Source organism: Anarhichas minor, unplaced genomic scaffold (genome assembly GCF_050575085.1).
Source record: "Anarhichas minor isolate MPS153535 unplaced genomic scaffold, ASM5057508v1 ptg000010l, whole genome shotgun sequence".
Taxonomy (NCBI): domain Eukaryota; kingdom Metazoa; phylum Chordata; class Actinopteri; order Perciformes; family Anarhichadidae; genus Anarhichas; species Anarhichas minor.
This window is the reverse complement of record NW_027466456.1, coordinates 16,340,543-16,358,642: the sequence shown is the minus strand read 5'-3', so window position 1 is coordinate 16,358,642 and position 18,100 is coordinate 16,340,543. Positions and strand designations below refer to the sequence as shown.

General features: G+C 41.2%; 1 protein-coding gene across 1 annotated transcript in view; it reads right to left on the bottom strand.

Moving 5' to 3' along the window:
- Positions 1–18,100, bottom strand: part of LOC142946834 (ephrin type-B receptor 1-like) — a 72,302-nt gene that overhangs the window by 8,167 nt on the left and 46,035 nt on the right. Inside the window, exons 8-15 of the mRNA XM_076088411.1 lie at positions 17,923–17,998; positions 16,431–16,555; positions 8,979–9,144; positions 8,455–8,560; positions 7,430–7,491; positions 7,151–7,348; positions 2,561–2,808; positions 621–688 (exon numbers count right to left, since the gene is read on the bottom strand). Of these exons, the coding sequence (XP_075944526.1) occupies positions 621–688; positions 2,561–2,808; positions 7,151–7,348; positions 7,430–7,491; positions 8,455–8,560; positions 8,979–9,144; positions 16,431–16,555; positions 17,923–17,998 (1,049 nt within the window). The remainder of the gene's footprint in view (positions 1–620; positions 689–2,560; positions 2,809–7,150; positions 7,349–7,429; positions 7,492–8,454; positions 8,561–8,978; positions 9,145–16,430; positions 16,556–17,922; positions 17,999–18,100) is intronic.

The window sequence follows — 18,100 nt, the reverse complement described above, 5'->3', positions numbered from 1 at the left end:
TCATCATTATTAGTCACATTTCTATGACTATTACCGATACCATTAATGCTTTTGTTATCATTATTAATATATTATATTCACTGCTGCTGTTATTATAAGTAGTCGTAATTTTTCCATCATTATTCTGCCTATTATACTCTCATTACATGAATCATTACATCATATGCATTGAATGTGTTGTAACTCTGTTATGTTGTTCATTCTGTACACATGACATCTATTGCACTTCTGTCCATCCTGGGAGAGGGATCCCTCCTCTGTTGCTCTCCCTAAGGTTTCTTCTTTTCTTTTCTTAAAGGGTTTTTTTGGGGGGAGTTTTTCCTGTACCGATGTGAGGGTCCTGGGACAGAGGATGTCACATGTTTACAGATTGTGAACCCCTTGGAGGCAAATTTGTGATTTGTGATTTTCGGCTAAACAAAATGGATTGGATTGAATATGGTAAAATTGGTATTGTTAAATAAAAAAATGTAATTTCATTGAAATGTTTGAAAAAGGTTTCTTCTTCATCTTTATAGTAAATATGGATTTCTGTAGCAGCAGTGAGTGTGAGTATGTGTGTGAGTATGTGTGTGAGTATGTGTGTGTGTGTGTGTGTTTTTGTGTGTGTGTTTTTGTACCTCATTCCAGACGCGATGCCCCTCAGCATACCAACCAGCTGGATCACTGGAAACTGCCCGTCATTTTGCTGCAAAACCATGAACCGTGACAGGATTATTTATATTTTTCCGTTATCAGACTTTTTCACTTACATGTAGTTATTTTGAGAAAGTCAAATATGTCAGCATTTCACATACAGGAGTTATAACAAACAATTTTGGGAGGAAAAAAGTACCTTTTTTTTCAAACCAGATGACAGCTACATGTTACAACATGTGGCTGTAATGTGATTAAGGTGACGTGAAAAAGGAGCATAGAAACACAGTCTGCAGATTGCTGGTAGTGTGGAAATGTGATTTTCATGTTTTAACTTTAACAAACAGTATTACATTTTAAAGATTCAATATACCACTTTCTATAATTATATAACTTATTATAACTTGAGAGACAAACTGTCGTGACAGTAGCAACTTGAACTTGTCACAGCATATGAAAGCCGATTGCTATCACCAGAGAGATAATTCATTCATTATTAAAACTGATTCACCAGATCGTGTGATGTGCTGATGGCTTAATTTCCAGTCAACAGCAATGAGTGAACAGGCTTGTGCTGTGCTGTGACTGTAATGCTACACAGTGGTTACGGAAAAAAATAAAAAACGATAGACGCTATGGCGTGAGGCGAGTGAGGGGGTCTGATTAGAGGGCATTAGCATTATTTTATTTCATGATTAGTCCCAAACGGTCGACTCTATCTCAGAAAATGGCCTCGCAAGATAATTAAGATTTGAGCCACTTTCAACCATGAAATGGAGATTTTTATAAATGTGATGAGAAATGTCAAAATGAACACCCGCATTGATGTGTTTCACCACGGTACAGTCATATCATTTAGTTTACAGCTTGAAAAATATGTATAAGTGTGCAGTCACTCTTTAATAATGCTGTTTCCCCTTGAAGAATATTTCAGTTGGCCAAAGATGTTTTTTAAGCTGGAATTATTAAACAGGGACTTTGATAACATTCATTGATAATCGTTCACTGTCCTAAAGATGTACAGTATTCAATATGATGTAAAAGTGGTTCATCCTATAATCTGAAGACTGGAAATCAACAGAAAATAAACACACATTTCGAGGAGCTGGAGGCTTGTTGTAGTTAGGAGACACGTTGACCTTTTGGCTATTTTATTCTTTTCACCTTTGGGCCAAAAAGTCTCTTATAAACATCCCTGCTGACATACTTTCAGTCGAAGGTGTGTGCGTGCGCCTTTTAATTCACTTTGTGCATCAAACCTCGCCTTTGATGCTCTTCTAGCCTAATCCTCTGCAGGCAAAACCTTCTTCGGTACACACACACACACGCATGCACGCGCACACACCCACACAAACACACGCATTGATCCTCTGGGTCTTGTGCCTGCAAGATGGTCACGCTAGGACAGCAACACCAGTGAGATCGATCATTGTGTGAGTGTGTGTGTGTGTGTGTGTGTGCATGAGTCAGCGGATGATTTCTGAGTCAAAAGGGGTCACGCTGTGAGAACCAAACATCAAAGAGTTTCTCTCTCTGTCTCGGCACCTCGGAAGGAGGCCAGGATCAAAGAGACGAACAGACTGACAGACAGACATCCTCGCAGGATGAGGAGGAAAGAGCGCAGGACAGAAAAGAGAGGAGAAAAAGAAGAGCAGGAAGTTGTTTCTGTCTTTGAGTCCCATTCTCAAAAAACTCCCTCTACTCCACATCTGTCTCTCCGTTTAGGTATCTATGTGTTTGGACAATGGGTGATTTTGAACTGAAGAAAAGTGTGTATATAGATACTGTAGGCAAAAACATCAACACATACGTTATGTAATGTTTCTAAGCTATTTTGCAAAAATGATGATATTGTTCATATTAAATAAAGTTCAGCAGGACACTGTTAAAATATCGAATAGACATGTGCGTGTACAGTATTTACCCTGAGAAACGAGTCAAGTGCTCCATTCTCCATGAATTCTGTGATGATCATCGTAGGCCTGCTCTTGGTGACGACGCCCTCCAGTCTGATGATGTTTGGTTGGTCAAACTGGCCCATGATTGACGCCTCGGACAGGAAGTCCCTCCTCTGCCTCTCAGAGTAACCAATCTTCAGGGTCTTGATGGCCACAGCAATTTCTTTTTTCCCAGCAGGCTTCAGGCGACCTCTGTACACCTCCCCAAACTCACCTGAAGAAGAAAAAAACCATTATGTGGCTGACATTAAAGCTTTAAAGCGAAATGAAAAAGGTACAGTTTACATTTAAAGTTCTTCAGAAACAGTATGTGACTCAGCAGGAAAATACAAGTCCATTATTGGGGATGGCTTTTCTTCTCATGCTTCTCTGAATTCAAAATGTTGAAATAAATTATTACATATTAAAATTGGTGAATAAATAATTCCATTTCAATCTCATTTTCAGATGTAGAAATGAGTCACCAGGCTGAGAAATCAGGTGGGCTGAAGTTCAAACTATTTGGCGACCATTCATTATTAAAAACTCTACATCGATCAAACGAGAAGGAGCACATTGTCCTTTGCAGCAGCTGAGTTGGGCAGTAGCGAGAAAGGTAAAGACATAAACACTCTCTCAGTCATGGGAGCTGCCCTCTGCGCCCTAATGGGCAAATTCACAAAGAATACATTGCGGCCACCAATAGCACAATGAATGAACCGCTATCTGCCCCCATACAGCGCAAAGACATCCATAAAGTTTTGCAGCTCAGTGCAATTTTCCTGTTTTTGCATCTGATTGCAATTATCTATGTGGCAAAGTATAAATGTTACCTTTGCGCTAAGAACACAGTAGGCAGAAAAAAGAGGCCTTCCTCAAAACATCAAGCAAGGATTATAAACGTGGCAGGGCTTAAATGTACTTCGGCCTATCGTCACTGATACCCGATCGAGCTATTTGAGTTTCTTTTTGTCTTATTTGTGCAGGTTTAGTGACTGCAAAAGCCGCCCCTCGGTCTCATACTGATGTCCTTTGAGCAGCTTTGCTCAAGCAGATTGAGGTTGAGGGCTTTGGTAAAGGGGACATTGATGGTATTTTTGTAGTCCGAAAGAACAACAAAAATCGAATCCCCTCAATAGCTCCTCTCGGGGGTAATAAGAGGTTTGTAGCAGGGGTGGCAAACAAGATAAAAGGGACAATGCCTTTATTATTGCAAAGGTATTTGGCTTTGCACACCACACCTTAAGTTTCCTCTCGCAGTTTAAACAAAGGAAGCAAGGTGACCTCATGGATAAAGAGACAAATGTTTATATGTTCAATCTCTGCCTGCAGTTTAATTTAATGTTGTAGGCTAAGCAGTTTTCTAAGTCTGTTCATGTTCCCTGGTGCATTCATTACCTGTACTGAGGTCCCTGTTGTCGCATAGTATGCCTTTTGTCAGCTTGGTAGGCTAGTTAGCTATTTCCCAATAATGACACCATCTGTTGTTTTTTTTGTCAGACTTTAAAAAAGATCCACCAGCGTCAAAGAAGACTTAAGGGTCGGGTTATGCTAAATTAGAACTAGATTGTTGTAGATAGTTGTACTGAACAGCCATCTAGACAACAGATGAAAAGATGGGTATCATAGTACCATAGAAGGGTGGCGATGTCATTTAAATACTGGAATTATGACGCACATTTACAGACATTCATAGTATTGTACTCGTTTGTTCACTGGAAAAGTGAAAGCAGAGTGAGAATGAGAAAAATAGTTAGAGGGAGAAATGAAACTGTGATCCAGCAGGTGTCCCATGTTATTTATGTTGAACTGACATTGAATGAGACACGTTCTCATTTGGATCTGTCAGTGCAATGTCCCACAATGCACTATGTTAAAAAGAAAAGCAACAAAGTGTGGAAGAGACTAATGCAATCCGGTGCAAAAAAATGCATGCTATGAATTGGTTGGTTGTAGTCGGTTACAAAGCCAAAGATATGTCTTGAACTTGTTCAATGTACAGACAATTTCCTACAGTGCTGGAGACACATATGTCTTTTGTCAAAAATAAATGCAGCCATATGCTGCTTTGGGACGTGAAAATTGAATATCACTTCAAAATAAAAGTCGTCATCTCAGAGATATAAATCATGTGTGAACAATGGATGAGTGATGGGAATTGGATGACAGGCTGTGTCGTCCTGTCTCACTGTGATCTCTGCTCCACATCTCACTGCTCATTAAAAACGATCTATTGTCACTGTTGTAAATCAACCTGAAGTAGAGATGGATGGAGGACAAAATAAGAGGGAGAATGGAAAGAGAGGATGGGGCGAGGAAGGAGGGATAGAGGGTGAAGAAATGAAAGAGCGATGGATGGAAATGAGACAGTATTTAAAATACGGGAGAAGATGGAAGGAAGTGTGGAAGGAAGAAGATAGAGGCGAGATCAGGTGACATGTCACTTCCTATTTTTCTAAAATAGAGGTGGTCAATGGGAAGATGGAGCATTACAAGAATTAGTCATTGGTTTTATTCTAAAATCTTGTCTTAAATCTCCTGTATTTCTAAACACAGTCTAAGTAAATTAACTGGCCTGTCAGGGGAGATGTTATCGCTCGTTTCTATTGTAAATTAAAGTGTTTCAGGGCTTAAAGTGCTTTTTATGAGGAACATTTACGAGTGATAGTAACAAGGAAAGAAAAGAGAGAAGTGTTATCACGGAGAGAGACAGAGTAAGAGAAAGTGAGGTGAGATATTTTTATCATCTCCTAAGGGTGCCTTCCTCTTTTATCTTCCCTCTTCAATCTGTTGTTCTGCTTTTTTCCCCCCTTGGTTCTTTGTTTTAGCATTTCTCTCTACGCAAACAAACTCTAAAACTCCACAGGGGCTGAATCACAGAGAGATATGAAAATAAGAGGAAGTATCAAAGAAATACAGAAGGAAAAAGAAAGGAGAAAGTTGGAGAGGGGGAAAACCATTGTGTGGATATATTTTTACTTTCTACCGCAGCAGAATGGGAGAGATTCAACAGTTTAAGGGCTCAAAGTCCAGCCACATCTCATATCACCCGGTTCATATTTTCCTCTCCCTACCCGTTGTTTTCATCCCTCCTCTGTCACCTCTGGCTGAGGTGAGAAACCTTCCCCTGAGAGAAATAAAGCGAGAAACGGAGGGATTACAGAAAGCCTCTCAGAGCGGCTCAACAGACCAAAGCCGAAAGCACATACTCACGGCGGTGAGGGTCTGAGTCTAGTTCATGACCTTTATCACCGAGAGCTCCATGGCCATTTGGGTTAGATTGGTTTTGGTCCAAAGAAAAAAAAATCATATTTGGAGTAAAAAGATTCCTCTGTTTATTGTGGATCGAGATATAAGACAAATATCCCTAATAATCCAAAAATGTGCTCAAGATGATGAGTTGTTTATTAGTTAAAAATGCACTGCAGACGGATGACGGGGTCGAACTTTCACTTTGTGTCAATTTTGTCTTTGCCTGTGGATGAAAGTGGTAGCGTTTCCGAGCACTAGAGTCCCTTTAGAAAACCTCTCATTTCTACTGTGGCAGGGTCTGCCAGTCTGCTCCGCTGACTCCTGGTTCTTCTGTGCCAGGAGTGCCGCGATGTCGGTGTTGGCTCCCGGCGGGGACCGGAGTAGCAGAGGGTCGAAGCTCTGCTCCTGGCTGGAGGAAGAGATGCTGCTGCTGTGCGCCGAGCTCTCCCGCTCTGGCCGGAGCTCTGACTGCAGGTCGAAGGCAGCAGCAAAGCTAGACCTGGGGTCTGTCCGCGGCAACCAAGTACCAAGGTTGTTCTCAAGTATTTTGCATTCTTGACAGACACATTTTTCCTGCATTTTGAGTGAAATGATTGAAGATGTTGCACAGTTGCAGTACTCAGGGATCAGTGGTAAAAGAAGGCATTTCATCTTAGCAACTTTAAAATATGTCCGTATTTTTTGTACCTTACTTCCATCTTTTTTCCCATCTGAAAGCAAAAACTCTGTCCCCCCCAAAAAATTCAGAGGATGCTCTGGGACTCCATTTCACATCCAAATTTCTCTATTTGCCAAACTTCACACAGCATTTTTATAGTTCAGATCAGATAGCCAAAGAGAATGCACGAAGGCAGTTTTAATGTATTCCTGTGAAAGTTTTCAGCATGAATAAAACATCTCTCCTGACTTCAAAGGGAAAAAATAAAGCAAAATAATAAACTAACATTGCATGTTTCCAGATCTTTTCCATTGACACAAATGTCTGGCACAGTTGAAGAAATGTATTAATTTACTGTAGACTATCTGCTGTTTCAAGTGACAGTTGGTCTCATTAGAAGAAACCAGGGTTTTCTTTTCTATAATTTCGATTTTGAGGCAGTTTATAACATATATGAACATGGACCGTACATTTGATTTTTATCTTACTCTTGAACAAAAGCTCTTGTGAATGAATTCACAGTGATAATTGAAACATACTGAAATAATCATCGATTTTCATTTCAGGTAGCTGTTGAGTTAATATTGAACACTTTTTAGAAACAACATGAGAGAGAAAAGAAGGGCAAGCCGTGGGTCAAAGACACTAAGTCTATGAAAATCTCTACCTGATCCGATGACCTCCTCTATTTTGACACAGGAGGGGTCGATTTCCTTGGCAAACTCCCGAACAGCCTCGTTGGGGTCCTCGTAGGTGAAGGGGTCGATGTAGATCTTGACCCCCGGTGAACTATGGCCTTCAGACATCGTGGGAAAGGTCACCGTGGGGGTGGGACCACTGAACATGTCAGGCCTCAGAGTCACCTCTGAGGAACATAAACGCTGTTTTAGAAGTTTGGTGTGTATAAAGGTAAAGTTCTATTAAAGTTTCAGTGCTGGTCGTATACCTCCTCCTGCGTTGTACTGCTGCAGCTTGTCACCGTACACACTCTCCTTACACTGCCTTCTTCTGCAGTCACAAACACAAACGGAGAGATTTGGGAAAAAAGGGCAAGCAGACAGAAATGTTACACAAAAGTTAGAAAAGTTAGATATGCTAATTGGTTGTGCTATATCTGAGAGGTCGTGGGGTCACAGAAACTCATTTTTGTGCAAAGCCATGTTGTCATTGTTCAAAAATTGCAATTTTAATAATTACAAATTTTATTATCAACTCATTTTAAATATTTGCCATGTCCAGCTTAGAAATACTTTCTCCTACAGGGGCATTTTCATCTGCATTATATTAAAACATTTTAGTGTAATGCATTATAACAGTAGGTCTTATTTAATGTGTACGCAAACAGTATCAATGACATAAACAATAATGTAGCAATAATAATGATTGATGTGAAAGTTTAACCTTGATCTTGGTGACATTATTATGGACAATAAAGCTCTTAACTCAAGGTGCACTTACTACCTGTCATCCACGTCTCACAGTGTTGCTTCTCATAGAGAAGGCTCAGTTATAAACTGACGGCCAAAGTATGTAGCTTCACATGATAACAGATGGTCGTGTGTTTGGGGCGGTGGGGATTCTACACCTGCTATCACGTGACTGAGCTTCCAGGCCGTGAGGTGTGGTTGAAAAAGCTCAGGAAAAAGCTCGTGAATGAAATCTGAATTAAGAATCATCGTCACAATTTGCGTCAATGAATGATGGGTGAATTCCAATTTAGCTGCTTCACTTTCAGGATTTGGGTATTGTGCATGCTGGCTCACTGTCACACTGCCAGGACGTGCTATGACACTTGAATAGAAAGGAGCCACAATGTTATTAGTAACACCTGTGCTTTGCCTACATGACAATCAAAATGTCCTCTGTGAAAAGGGCCAATACGTTGTTGGGATACAGAGTGTTGACACTGCAGATAGCCACATTTTCACACCTTGTTATTTTTTTATATGTGTGTGTGTGTGTGTGCGTTACCTGGTACAGATGATGGCGATAGCTACCAATGAGACGATACACACTCCACCCACTAAAGAGCCGGCAATCAGGGAGAGCTGCTGTCCCAGCTCTGACTTATACTCATCTGCAGAAACACAAACACACACACACACACACACACACACACACACAATCAGCCACAGTATTATCTTCCTATTTTTTTTTAGACTCTCTTACATAAACACAACTGAGTATTTCTGGAATGGAAAATATACACACAGTTTCTCTCTCTCTCTCTCTCTCTCTCTCTCTCTCTCTCTCTCTCTCTCTCTCTAACACACATAAATTAGCATTTACATGGCTCATTTTACATCACTGCAAGACCCAAATTCATGCACACACAAAGTAGGGCAGAATTGAATTACTTCACCACCAGATTTTCACTCTTGCTCCACCTCGAACATTCCTCCTCTCAGTCCTGCGCTCTCTTTCCTCTCCACCATAAAACCCCCACCAACACACACACACACACACACACCTCCACACACCACCCACCCACTTACCGTCGGTGAGCGTTTGGAAGAGCATTTCCTTGCTGTAGGATCCGTAGCCGGCCACAGTGCGGGCCCTCACCTGGACCATGTAGCCGGTCCCCGGCCTCAGACCCTCCAGAACAACATTGGGTGTTTTGCTCAGGACCACTGAACTGTTCTGCACTGACGACAGGGACTGAAGAGGAGGTTGAGAGAGGGATGAATATGTCTCACAGCAAGCCAAGACAGACCATAACACTTCATCAGTCACTGACTGAGAGGGACTAAATTTAGTACTCAGTTTTGGCCTTCAGCTAAAACAAGATTCATTATTCCAAAGATTTTTCATTCATCTTGTCAAACTATGCCAGCCTCTATCACATTTTTTTGTCATTGTCCATTTCCAACAGTAAAAAAGAGCAGTCCAAATACCCTCAGTCAATTTTGTTTCTGAGTGACTCATCCATCCATCCATTTGTCTCAATTCACACCTTAAAGGGTCAGTTCACACACTTACCCTTGGTTGTCAATTCATAGAATTATATTGGGTTTTATTTGTCCATATGGAGACATCTGCCTTCACACCGACACAATGTAAGAGAATGGAATTTTGTTTGTGGTGCTCAAATAAAAAAATAAAAAAATATTATAATTTCTTTTTTTTTTTTCAAAAATATTGTCCCAGTTCCTCAGAATAATCCACAAACCTCATCATTTTCTACTGAAGGAAAGTCATGAAGAAAACAGTTCACAGAGAACTGTGTAGATTATCCAGAGTGACATTTGACTCAACGTACTGGGGTGGGGCAGGAGTTTCAAGAAGGGGCATATCTTAAAACCTCGGCATATAAACACCACTGGCGTTGAGTGATAAAATATGTTTAATATTTACTGTCCTTGCTGCTTTAATGTTTCAACTCTGTTGCGCCTCTGCTCACATCCAGCATCACTGATGGGTGTGGCCAGAAGATTGCATCTGATACCACATCTAACAGTCATTTCGTGGTGTACAGACATAGGCAGGAGTTAACTTCTATATCAGAGCAGCAAGGTGAGAAACCACTGAAGAGACATGATTTTCAGCTCACAGCTGCTGGTAACTAACTCTATAAGTGGTACCTTGCCATGGTTTAAAATGGCTTTTAAAAAAACTCAACAGCAAGTTGTCGTTGCAGAAATATTGTACATCTTACTCCGGCTAATCGAGCCTTGGTGTGAAAAGCTTTCATGTGAACTACAGTCTACTAAATAAGTTGTTCCTATAAAAACTGGTAAAAGTAAGTTCAGAGATACAGCACACACTTGTATTCACTTCCATTTTACTAGAGTAGTGACAAGATTAAAAGCCTTTGCACCAAAACCTTTTGTAATGCAAGACACCACTTAAGTTGAAAATAAAATCATCAATCAAAGTAATTTTGTCCACAACTACTTCTTCATACTTTGAAAAAAACCTCTTAAATCTCGTCCTCTTTTACCCGTTCTTTCCTCCATCTCCTTCAGATATAACAAAGTGATAATTAGTTATTGCTCACAGACTCCTCCTCCTGAGGTAAATTTGGCATCAGACCTATCTGATGAAGCCAAAGCTACAACCTTTTACCTCTATCATTCCAGGCCCTCCTCCTATGCTTCCTCTCACCCATTCCTTTTAAATAAAAAAGGTTTGTATTGCAGCAAGATCAAAACTGTCCAGAAGGGAAGGACAGATATGGTGTGGTGATGGCATGAAAGGATGGCGGAGGGAATCATGCCGTGAGGATGAAGGAGGTGGAGGGGTCGACGGGAGAGCAAAGAGGAGAGGAAGAGAGATGATGAGGCGGAGAGTTCAGGAGGGAAAAGAGCTGAAAGAAAATGAGGGCTGGGGGTGGAAAGAGAGAAGAAGTGGGAGGGTTTTCAAAAGAGGACATGCACATGAATAAAAAGGGGTTAAAGATGGCTGAGATTTCATTACTGTTATCATTATAATTCTTAATAACATCGTCTTAGACAATTTGTTGTTCTTCTGGATTTTTTCATCTTTTATTGTTGCTTGTGGCTGTCTTTTTTGTTACTATAAAATATGAGATGTCTTGTGTCATGTAGTATTGTTACCTACAGCATCTTAATATACTGTATTAAACATCATTTTGCTCTGATTTCTTTAACTGCATTATTGATATATTTTTCCACTATGACCAGGCAGATTCCTACTGTCATAATTAGGACGCACAACACAGGGACAAGTACACAGTTTGCAATTTTGAAACCTGGGAGATAATAATAGTTATATTTGGAAGAGGCCACAGAAATTGGGGTATTGTGTTGGGGTGGGGTTTGGATTTGGAGATGTGTGTGTGTGGAGGGGGCTTGCCACAGTGAAAAGGTTAGAGGGCAACCCATCTGGGAAGGTCTGGAAGCCAGAGATAAGTAGTGGGGAAAAATCCAGCCTCACTGTGCCATATCAAATATACAACATTAAAACCTCATTATCTATAGAGTGGCTATGAGGGGAGAGGAGGAGGTGAGGGAGGGATGGAGGAGATGGGAGGGAAGGCAGGTGGAGAAAAGTATGAGAAAAGGAGATACAGCACAGCTGTCTGGTGAAACGCTCTCTTTCGCCAGGCTTATCAAACTGCTCCCCGAGGAATTCTTCACTTGAAGCCATGAGCTAAAATTAGTCACTTTAAGTGGTTAGCTTGTAAAATGCATTATTTCCCCCTTCATAAGATGTCTATCAAGGAAGAACAATGAAAAGAAGAAACAATGAAAGAACTTAACTGCCAGCTTTTGATTCTGGGTCTTTATTAGCTTCCATGTTAAATAATGTTAAAGCAAAGGCAGCAGCAAATAAGGCCGGCTTACAGTAAAGTCGCTGCCCTGATTTCGACAATGTAAGTGTTTTATCTGTGACTGTCAGACTGCAGCTACAGTACATCTCTCTAGTGCAGTTCTTCTCACTCTGTCCTAAACTCGAACTCGAACTCACTCTAATTGCTCTCCGCGAGGCAGAGTGTCAACTTTCTCTTTCTCTCTCTGTTAATCCCTGGAACTTTTACACAAACTGTGCAAAGTAGCACCATCGACGCTAGGTGCAGCACCCCCCCCACCCCGGGGCATGCGTTTTTATTCTTACATGTTTTACACGTCACACCCCTGTTACCCACAACATCTTTTATTTTTTTGCTATTATGTTAATTATCGCTGGAAGCGTGAGCTTTCTCGATGGTTTCCTATAGCATTGTGCACAGGGTCCGATAGATTCAGTCTCTGCAGCATGAACATAATATTCATGTTTGAATGCAGTTTTTATCCAACAGCTGCTCTTCAAAAAGCACGGCATTGCAATGAGTGGCGACTCGGTGCAGATATCTTTATGACTAAAGTACATGTCCGGAATTTGCCATTTTCATGTTGACATACTGACATAACCGCACCAGGTGCAGTAAAAATGAGATTTACAATGTTGCAAGGGCCCCGTATTGTGCTTTTTTGTTCATCTAATGTTCCAATATGTGATTTATTAAGTTTAATTTCCCTCTTTTACCCAAGTGGCTTTTACTGTGCACGATCATTCCAGCCCTTATGTGACAACAACACAATTGTTGTTCAATGCCTTCTAAAATGACTGTTTCATTATCGTCATTAGAGTGTATTCTGAGATGCCACCTCTATAGTTGAGGTAAAGGACAGAAACCAGTCTTGGCTGTTGGTCGGAGAGACTGTGGTTTCTGCTGACAAAGACAGACACTTTGCACAGCCAACTTTCCACCTTAGCTTCTTCCTAAAACAGCAAAATAATGTCAAGCTACTCTAAGAAAGGACAGTCACTGTTTGCAATCATCACAACAGTTTAGCTGTCAGGAGAATTCAAACATCATAAATGTTTAGGAGCTTCAACAAACAACAACGCTGCTGTTTATCTGGTGAGGACAGTCGACGCTTAATATTTGAACTACAGCGAGTTCTGCAATAGTTCTTCTCTGAACACACACCACATTCTGATAATGACATGAATGTATTTCAGTAATTGCAATAACAGTCAATGAGCTCTGAAAGACCTTTTTGAATCGCACTTCACAAAAGAAAATCAGTTACGAGGCTCGTTGTGAGAGGAAGACAGGAGAGAGCATGGTTTGAATATAATCTGTAATCATAAATGAGGCAATAAGGGTAACATATCTGTAGGATCAAAACACTATACGAAGCATACTTAATGCATATAACAGTATTAATAAATTATTACCTGATTTGGCTGAACATTGAATATTTACCAAAAGCATCAACATACATAAGGGCAAACTGAAAACGACACACGCTCTCGCTTTCCCTTGTGCAGCACAGTGAACCTATAGCCACACACTACACCGTGCTGTGCTGTAAAATTGGAATCTGTGAGCGAGCCCTCTGGAGTCATGGACTCTGGAACTGTGAGAGTTGACAACAGTCCCGAGCATTTACAGTTTGTAGTTATGATTGTATCGAAGAATTTTAGTGAGTTATGGAAGCACCAACTCACTGACAGCATGTATTAAAAAGAAAGAAATGAGCACAGGGACTAGCAGTGGTATCCCAAAAAAATGCCCTAAACTATTTTCTTCTGCTTTGTAAAAAGGGGGAAAGCTAGATGGCAGGAAATCAAACGTGGGCTGTGGATGAGGAGGCATGTTGTTCTTTTGGTGTAAGTCACACAATCCCTTGCAGGTGCTTTGCTCTTTGTTTTTAATCTGTCTGCAGTGAAAGTCTAGCTGTTATTTGCGGCTTTTGGCTCAGCTTCAGAACAGATGAGGATATTCTTATGTTTAGCTTTGGGTGATAGAGATATGCTTTTAATTTAACTTTCAGTCCTTCCAATACATTGCGACTGAATTATAAAGAAGACAAGATATGTCCTTTCTTTGGAGTTTTTTTCCTGTCCTGGAGCAGCAGTCTTTATTGGGAAAGCAATCAGGTCCTGCATGTTTCACCCCTGAATCAGAGGCCCTCATTGGTGCCCCGGGTTTGTGCAGGCTAGTTTGATCACTGGACCCTTGCAGTGAAGTGTTTTATGTCTCATTCTCCTGGTTCATACACGCTAGGACCTTGTCCACTACAGGACAGCTGGAGGCTTCAGTCAGACACTCTCACAGAAAAGCGTGGTAGGAGTTTGGATTTCAGCAGCATCCACCAGCGAATACATTTGTGCTTCGGTCTTCTTGTCTTTAAGTGATTCAGCTCGGAGGCGCTCACACATCTGGAGGGAGATCAGAGCAGAGTCGCTGTTCCTGTGCATTAAAAATGAACCAGTTGAGGTGGTTTGGGCAGCTGTTAAGAATGCCTCCTGGGCGCCTCCCTTTGGAGGTTTTCTGGGCACGTCAAACTGAAAGATAACCCCGGGGAAGACCCAGAACACGCTGAAGGCATTATATATCTCATATGACTTGAGAAAGCCTCGGGATCCTCCAGGAGGAGTTGGAAGACGTATCTGGGGAGAGGGGAGGTCTGGACTACTTTAACCGGCCCCGGAGAAGCAGAGAGAAATGGATGGATGGAGGAGTAGTGGAAGTGCCTCTTGCACAGTGGTCCAAGGTGGGAAGGATAAAGCTAACTTCCAAATAGTTTGGTAGAAGGACATAATGGCACTACTCAATAAGCACCTTTCTGTCCATCAGTCATTCAAGATTCATATTCAACACTTGACTCAATAATTAAAAAATCAAACCAGGCTTTTAGTTTAGAATTAAACCTTCATGTCTGTCTTTGACTATGGAGCTATTCTGTATTGCCATGCTGCCTCATCAACACATCAGCTGTTAAACCCCTTGTATCATCACTTTCAGACTCATCATTGTTCTCTGTATCATACGGTTGGATGGACCGCATGTCAGTCAAGACAGTCAAGGAGAAATAGCCATCTCATGTTCTTTATCTATAAAGCTCTACTATTCAAGCTTCCAAACTACCTCACTGCTCTTCACTCATTTAAATCTGGTACAGGACACAATCCAGTATCGACCTAGCCTTGGCTATCCCTCAAGTATGCACCAATGTTGGCAGAACTGGTTTCAGGTACTAAGCACCTTTTTAACCTTTTGTGCAAACTGTCCTCAAACTAGAGTCTGACATTAGCCTTGGAGATTTGAAAGCTTCATTATCTGATGTTTAATTATTATAATTCTTGTAATTGCTTTTAATTCCTGATTATTGTGTAGTGTAGTTGTGCTCCTTCTGTTCTGCTGATTGTGTTCTTGTTAATGCTTCTTGTGAAGTAAAAACATTTTAATCTCAATGAGACCGCCTGATCAAATAAAGATTAAATAAATAAATAAATAATCTGATGAGCATTGTCAATTGCAAAGAGAATAAAACTAGTCATTTTGGATATCTATTGTTTCCCTTCCACCTCAGCAACTTGAGACAAACAGATCTTCCTGCAGAGATGTGCTACTCTCTGTGGTGGTGAGTCTATCTATTTGGGAGGAAAGACTCTACACTTCATAAGTAAAGCTAACCAATCGGTGGCCTGGGATTCTTCTGGCACATAATGAGACACCGAAGTCAACACAGTGCGTTGAAGGCCACATCAACAATGAGTTGAAGAGTTGACTTTAAGAAATTTCACTCAACAAACAATACGGCAACATTGGCAGCTGCAGTCCACAAACACTGTTAACATTCCTCCCTGTGTACTTTGGAATATGTGCAACCATCAGCATGAAGAGCCTACAGTGAAGAACTGCATCCAAGCTGTTCTTATATAAACATAAGACTTATATTTATATAAAACGGCTATAAAACATATAGTTTCATCTCCTGCAGTCATCAACATATTTAATAATACAGCTAGGATGGAAACAGAAGTAAATGTTTTTGGTTTAATTTATGTTCGTCTATATCATTGCCCATAATCGTTTTTTTTTTCCGTCTTCTGACTAAAGTGTGGCCTTCACAAGTCACACAAGATGAGTTACTTGACCAATAAAATGGTTTTAATTGGATCTTCCGGAGCCAACAGATCCTAATTCAATTCCATATTGTGTGTTACAGCTTATGGAGCTTTGGCACCTCAAACTACATCAGTGGTTCATGAGAGAAACATACACAGTTTTGTAGAGTCAATAAATTAATACATGTTTCTTTCACAATGTAGTTGGAGTGATGTAGTCTTACAGTTGACAGAATCCCGCTGTAGACACTTATTAATGAACAGATTGCTGCATGACTCCGATCAACAATTAATGTGTGGTGGAATAAAGAGAGGCTCTGAAGATGAACATACCAGCACTGAGCGAGACAGCACGCAGGAGGTTCACTTTACAGTTATTTCAAGCTGAAGTACTTGACCGTGTTTGAAGCAGTGAGACTGTTGCTGCACGTCAGTGAGTCCTGATAACAGACGACTTCGATGTAGCCGATATTGATTCGCCCGTTTTATCGACTCTAATGGAGTACCGCCTGTGACCATAACACCAAAAAATCAGACGGACACAAACACACTCACAGACGTTCATCGTCCCACTCTACCTTGTCACAGTATCGTATCTCGTAGTCGAGGATAATTCCGTTGGGCTGCTCGGGCGGTGGCCATGACAACGAGAAACTGCGGCTCGTTGAGCTCACTTGGTGCATTATGGGAACTAGTGAGGGAGCTGTTAAAAAACACACGCAAGTACACACAATCAATTATCGATAGTTAGAAGATTCGCAAGCATGCTTAAACTCCGTAAATATGGAAATATTGTGTGTAATGTAATGACACATTGCCGAGGATTATTTACACCCAAAGGAGGTAAAATGTTTCCTCAACTCAGGCTCATGAAAACAAATTACTGCACTTGTCACTGATTGGAAAGCAAGAGTTATGTCTGCAACACATTTTCACCCATAATTTTAGGAACCAGCAGCTCTTGGCTATAACGTATTTCATGGTTTTTGCCTCCTAGATCTTTTTATGGGATGGTTTTCATCACATTTGTACTTCACGTCACAGCATACAGAGAGGAAGGAATCAAGACACAGAGATTGATACAACACCAGTAACAAGTATACAATTGATCAAAGTTATGTTGTGAAAGTATCCATCTTACACAGCTGAGTCATCAGGACACCATGGGGCTGCCATAATCCTCAGTAAATGCTGCGATACCTCATCTCCCTCTGTTGTCATAATTTGACAGAGTGAGCGCGCTGTACCTGGAAAGCTCAGTCATTTTTAATATTGCCACAATTGACATTTTATAGGGTTCTCTACATGTCGAGTGAGTTTCATATCCTACGGTCCCATGAAATACGCTAAAACCTATTGCATAATTCCCCCCCCCCCCCCCTCAATGCAGTCAACCTGAAAATAAATCAGTTTTTGTTGAGTACTAAAAGATTTCAGGGATAAGAGCGTTTTTGCATCCGCCAGTGGTAAAAAATGCGCTCAGAAAGCGGCCGGGTGACAATGGATCATGTTTCGATTAGGAATGAGCCTGGGTTGCTGTAGATGAGGTAAATGATGTGTTTTCCATCAGAGCAAAGCGGCTTTTAAATCTAAATTTGGGTAGCGGTGAAGATATCACTTGTGTCTGTCTCTATAAAGTATTGATGGAGCGGTAACTCGGCTCACTTTATAGTCTCTAAGAATTACACTGTCAGAGACGGAGAGAAGGGGGACATAGGGGGGAGGGCAGGGAGAGGGGATGAAGGCGAGAAAAAGAGAACAGAGAGAGAAAGAGAAAGAGAGAGAGAGAGAGAGAAAGGCAGAGGGGGGGAAAAGGAAAACAGGATGAAAGCTGTGGATGTGTAGGAAAGACAGAAAATGAGATAGAGATAGAGAGACAGAGGGAGAGAGATGACACGCTTATACCATGTTTTATGAATTAAAAAGCTGTAGCTCAATTTCCTTTATCCCCCTTGCCATCCCTCCCTCGCATAATCCGCTGTGCCCCAGGGTGTGCTTACACACACACACACACACACATACACAGATGCATGCACGTACATGCACACAGAGTTTGCACTCCCCACTCACCGGCCTGATTGGTTGTAATGTTGATTGACAGTTGCTGGGCGGGATAAGGGTTCTTGTTGGAGACTCCGTTGACTGCCTGTGGAGTAAAAAGTGTAATGGTCAGCTATTCCACCCGACAGACATTAACCCACATATTTGCTGTTGCTTGGCCTGTCAAGCTTTCTGTTCTCACACAGCA